This window comes from Pinus tabuliformis, chromosome 8 (assembly GCF_031772625.1).
Source record: "Pinus tabuliformis cultivar Carrire ecotype Pingquan chromosome 8, CPIR1, whole genome shotgun sequence".
Classification (NCBI taxonomy): domain Eukaryota; kingdom Viridiplantae; phylum Streptophyta; class Pinopsida; order Pinales; family Pinaceae; genus Pinus; species Pinus tabuliformis.
The window spans coordinates 548,644,456-548,650,343 of NC_142294.1; the positions used below are offsets into that span (position 1 = coordinate 548,644,456).

Here is a 5,888-nt window from a genome sequence, read left to right on the forward strand (position 1 = left end):
GCCTTCCTCCAACTTGGTCAGCACACCCAACTCACAAATACCAAATTTAGTGATAAAGGTCACTCAAGCCCTTCCCTAAAGCGCTACCATCTTTGATGTCTTTTAATTATGTCTATGTTCTTGTTTTATGGCTCTATTACGCAGAGCAATACGAAGTAAGGAAAATCTTTAGCCAACCCAACCATAAAGTTTTATGTGATCCATAGACAACATTAGTTTTTTATGAACTTTGTTAAATCATTTTTCTTGATAATATGGTTGAATGGCAAAGCTTGGTTTGCCAATGTGGCAAGCCTTTTGAACATTTATGGAGAGATTGATTTCCCTAGTGTTAGAAACCCCTATGCTCTATAACTTTGTAAATTTTCCAACATTACTTTGAAATAGAAGTTTGTTTGTAAATTAAAAATAAACATAAAAAGCCCATGTGGTGTAGAATAGATGGTGATGGGGTGTATTGTTAAGCCACTCTGTGACATGAAGGTCACCAGTTCGAAACTTCGTGCGCAAAAATCCAGTGATGTTAAGGGTTGGTGTGGGTTTGGTCGGATGCAATCCCCGGGTGATTTTGACGGCATAGATGCCCCTAGGTCGTGGTTTCTCAAGCAAAAGGTTAACTCTGTTGTCATCTCTAGAGAACACAGACAACTCGACAAAAAAATAAACATCAAACAATAACAAAAAAAAAAAAAACTTTGGCATGTAATAAGATCGCATGTTGTCGATTGGGGTTATCTATCCTCCCCACCCAGGTTCAAATCCCTGCTAGTAACATGATGAGTTATGATTCCTTGATAAATATTGTTGTTGTATTGGCTTTGAGCTTTGTGAACTCTTAAGTGAGTATCCCTATGTGCAAACCTAGCACCAAAAACCTCACTCTAACCCACTGGCTAAGAGGGAAGCCAATTTCTTTCCTCGGAATGGGAAGCTGATTTCTTTCTTCAGAAGAAATAAATAAATAAATAAGATTGCATTCTAAAAATTATGACAAATTAATTATTTTTAATTAAATTGGGAGTGGATTATTTGTCATTTATCTTTCATTTTTTTTAATTATGTTAACTTAAAAGTTTTAATATAACTTCCTTACTAAAGAGAAATTTATTCTTTGTTAGAGGGTTCATTTCCCATCAAAACTTAGTTATTGAAGGAGAGAATTTTAAACATAATTTAATATATATATATATCCAACCTGCCTGTGGTTTCCCAGCTGTCCACGTGCATTTTTTAAAATATTGTGGCACTCGTGTGTTATCCCCAATAATGCAATTTCAAGCCAAAATTACACTGCGTGCTTAGCCCCCACATGATTTTCAACAAATTTGAACAATCACATGTGCTTTGAGTCTGTCTTGACCACTACCCCAGTCAATAATGTAACCGTGCCTGTAAACTTGTCGGGAATGTGCGAACGGTTGAAATGTAGCCAAACGGCTATCACCAATAACACAAAATTTCTAGTCATGTTCTACGAAGGAAATGCAAGACACATCAAACTTGTTCAAGAAAAAAATATGAATTGTTTATTAGTGTATTAGATATAGTTGGCAATCAAATGGAATTCTAACTAAAGATAAATTACAATTGCATTAAAGGCATGTTAGCTACTTTTAACAAACTGGTTGCATAGATAAAGAATGTAGATGACGTCCACAATTTAGTAGCAAAAAGAATCTCCCACACAATTGGTTTGCAAGCATCATGAGTTCCAATTACTAACTACAAATATGGCAATAGCAAACAGCATGCATAAATGAGCAAAATTCATACCCACCTAGTGCAAACTAGGGTGTGCTCAGGTTAACAATGGACCACAATGAGTTATCTCTCTCATTGAGAAGAAATTGAGATCTTTGGTTTTCTTGCAATGTATTGGTGCAATTCTCGTATCTATATCTGTGTGTTTATTAATATTTTGTATGCAATCGTATCCCAACTTGTATTTGAACAGTTTCTTTCCTAACAGATTCGAGCAACATAGGCACAAAAGAATGATTGCATAGTGATTGTCATATGTATTGATCCATCACAACAAATCTTAACAGGGATAGCTCTGAGAGGTGGCTCAGCAGGTTCAAGTACTGTGCTGTCCTACTGCCGACCCTGGTTAATTTCTCTGGTAAGAGTCAACAGGTTCAGCAACAGCAGCAATAAGGATGAAAGTCCGCAGCTGGGTCTCGGAGGGTGAGGTGTACCAGTCAATGCTAACAAGTTTACTACAGATGCCATCCATGAATGTGAGGAAGTGTCCCCGGTTTGCATGGGGGATTGTTTCCTTGAAAAAGAAATGGTAACAGGCATGAATTACAGGCCCCACCTCAAACCAAATGACAAAGAACAGGAAAGGTAAGTTAAGATGCATTTACGAAGGAATTGGAAAAAACTGCTCTGATGCAAATCACTGCCCAACGCAGCCAAACCCTAGCCAGCAGCCGCCCCTGACTGCCCTCACTGTTGCAGCCGCCGCACCTCTGCTGGTCGATCGCAATGGAAATGGCGGTAGGAGGGGAGAGCTCTGCTTCCCCTCCAAAAAACTCCACAAACTCTGACAAAACTAAGTACGCTCAGCCTCTTCACCCCTCTGGCGCAGGCCCAGTCGAAGGACAAGACGGACATCAGAAGAATGAAGCAAGGATACATACGGTCCCGACAGAAGAAGACAATGCAGACAAAGAGATACACAATAAAGCTAAGGCGTCTCAGCCAAAGGCATCCTCAGCCACTTGTATCCCAAAAGCTGCCGAACCCATCAAGGTTGACCTGCCTAGCCACCGCATCAATGGTGAGATCCAGTACATGCAAGATCATGCACTAATCGGAAAGTTTCTAGGCTTCTGGCCTACGGAAAAAGCCTTACAAGGTTGGATAGCTTCAAAATGGAAGCCCAAAGGACAAATTACTCTGCAACTAGGACCAAAAGGCTTTTTCACAGCAATCTTTCACTGTGTGGAGGACAGAGTGCGGATATTTGAAGGAGGTCCTTACTTCTTCAACTCTTCAGGCCTCTATCTCACAGAATGGAAACCAAGATTCAATCCCGACAAGGAAGATTTCAGCTGGGCACCGGTCTGGATCAGGATGTACTCCCTCCCAGCGGAGTACTGGAAAGAAGAAACGCTGGCGGACATAGGCAACAAACTTGGCACCTTCATCCGAGTCGCGGCTGAGACAAAAACTCGCAAATATACCTCATATGCCAGGATCTGCGTCCAAATGCATCTGACCAAAGCTCTAGCTGATACGGTAAGACTCTATCACGATGATTATGAATGGACACAACCTTTAGATTATGAGCATATTCCCTTCCGCTGTCGTAAGTGTCATGAGCATGGCCACCTCTTCCGTGACTGTCCATTAAATTCTCAGTCCAAAGCAGCTGCTGCTGTCTCTGATAAAGACTCTGAAGGTTTTATCAAAATTCCCAACCGCCGTAGGCATGCCAAAAAGAGTCAGCCAGTCATGGAAAACGCTCTCAAAACGGACTCCCAGAACAAATTCTCTGTTCTTGCAACGCATGATAAGCAAGATCATCCCAGTTCTGAACCCCCACTCAATCCCTCTTCGCCCTCTTCCTCCCTCCTTCACTCAGACCCCTTGCAGCCCTCTGATCCTGCTCCATCGAATCCCAATCCATACCCTTCTTTGGAGAAAGGAAAATCGGTGTCAAGTCTCAGTCCCTTCTCATTCTCTCAAGAGAAGCCTACATTGGATAATAAGCAGCAAGACTATGATATGGAGACCGATGCTACTCTGGCTCTTAGTCTTCAGCAAGAAGCGGATGAGGAAGAACTAGGAGAAACCACTGTCATGGAAGAAGATCAGGCGGATGTTAGTATAGATGGTTTAGACATCTTCACACTTGAAACGGCATGCAAACAGAAAGAATACAACTCTATTCAACCCTGGCAAATAGACAAGCTGGAAGGAGTCTTAGCCAAGGCGCAGCATAATAAAAGCCTTGGCATACAGGGAGGTAGCCCTTGGGACGGAAAAAAGGTACTCAAAGATCTTAAGAAACGAGGAAGAAAGACAGACCTTCAACGAACCATAGCATTAGGTGAAATACTTATGGAGTCGGGGCGATTCCCTAAGTTGACAAAGTTCTACAAACCCAAATCTCAGTTTACATGAAGTTAATATCCTGGAATGTGAGAGGACTCAACAGCCCCTCAAAACATAGAATGATCAAAAACTTGATTCAACAAGAAAAACCAACCATAGTTTTTCTGCAAGAAACAAAAAGCAGCACTGATGCTATTGAAAGAATTCGCGGCAAAGTCTGGGCAGGAAGCAGAGCCATCTCTGTAGACGCCTCTGGAGCCTCAGGTGGTTTAGCTATTTTGTGGAACCCGCAAATCATCACACTATATGACTTCCACGCCACCCTCCATCTTATTCAAGCCTCCTTCCACCTCGTTGGCACTGGAATCCATGGTCATCTCACAAATGTATATTTTCCTCAGACAATTCAGCAAAAACTAGAACTGCTGGAAACGATCTCTATCCTCAATGAAAATAGGCAATTCCCGCTCTGGATTGGCGGCGGCGACTTCAACATAATAACTTCCATGGCAGAGAAGCAGGGAGGCAGAATCAGGCTCGACAGTGACAGTGAGGGCCTCAAAGAATTCATTCAAAACAATCAACTTATGGACATACCAACCTCTAATGGAATTTTCACCTGGACTAACAAGCGACGAGGTATTCATCACATTGCCTCCAGGCTTGATAGATTCCTTCTTTCTGACAATGCAATCCATCTGGGAGGGGATTTCAATGCTTCCATCATCCCCCAAAGTGGTTCTGATCACTGGCCAATTTTGCTACAATGGTCCAGACCAGGTAACCGCTGCAACAGACCTTTCAGATTCGAAGCATTCTGGCTAACAAATACCACTTTCAAGACGGTAGTCAGCGATGCATGGGCAGCTTACATTCCGCCAGAGGGAGCCAAAATGTATCAATTCCAACAAAAATTGAAAAATCTGAAATATGTCCTCAAAGTGTGGAATCGCACAAATTTTGGTAACATCCAGGAGAAGCGCTTACAATTGGAACAGCAAATGTACAAGCTTCAACAAACTCTCATTCTTCAAGGCAGATCAGAAGAACAAGCTCAACAGGAACAGATACTCTGGAACCAAATCGAGGAACGCAGGAAACAAGAGGAAATACTCTGGCGGCAAAAATCTAGAATCAATTGGCTCAAAGAGGGGGAGAAGAATACAAAATTCTTCCACAAAGCCACCATTCAAAGGCGAATGCACAATAATATTACGTTCATCAACAACCAACAAGGCGAAAGAATTGAGGAACATGAGGATATGGAAAAGGAATTCACAGGGTATTTCAAGGAAATTTTAACGGAACCCATTGAGAACAGGGATGCAGCAATCAGAGCCATCACGCAGCATATTCCAAGCATCATAACTGAGGATCACAATAACAGATTACTCCAGCCCACGACCTTGCAAGAAGTTGAAGAAGCCATGGCTCAACTCAAAGACGGAAAAGCGCCTGGACCTGATGGCTTTACAGCCAATTTCTTCCATGAATTCTAGGACCTCATCAAAAATGAAGTTTGGGACCTCGTTGAAGAATCCAGAAGCATGCACTGGATCCTCCCGGCCCTCAATACCACCTTCCTAGCTCTGGTACCCAAGGGCGAAGAACCCAACAGGCCAGAAAACTACAGACCAATCGCATTATGCAATGTTATATACAAGCTAATCTCAAAGGTCATTGCAAATAGGCTCAAACCTCTCTTGCCCTTACTCATATCTCCGGAACAAACAGGATATGTGGAAGGACGGCAGATCATGGATGGAATCATACTATCAAATGAGGTAATACACTCATTAAAGATTCTTAAGAAACCAGGTATG

At 42.1% G+C, this 5,888-nt stretch overlaps 1 protein-coding gene across 1 annotated transcript; it reads left to right on the plus strand.

Moving 5' to 3' along the window:
- The first annotated feature begins 2,496 nt into the window (after nt 1-2,496).
- Nucleotides 2,497-5,564, plus strand: LOC149236608 (uncharacterized). The gene is made up of 2 exons (XM_089368972.1): nt 2,497-3,999; nt 4,467-5,564. The coding sequence occupies exons 1-2, from the start codon at nt 2,497-2,499 to the stop codon at nt 5,562-5,564; spliced, it is 2,601 nt and encodes an 866-aa protein (XP_089225098.1).
- Nucleotides 5,565-5,888: the final 324 nt, after the last annotated feature.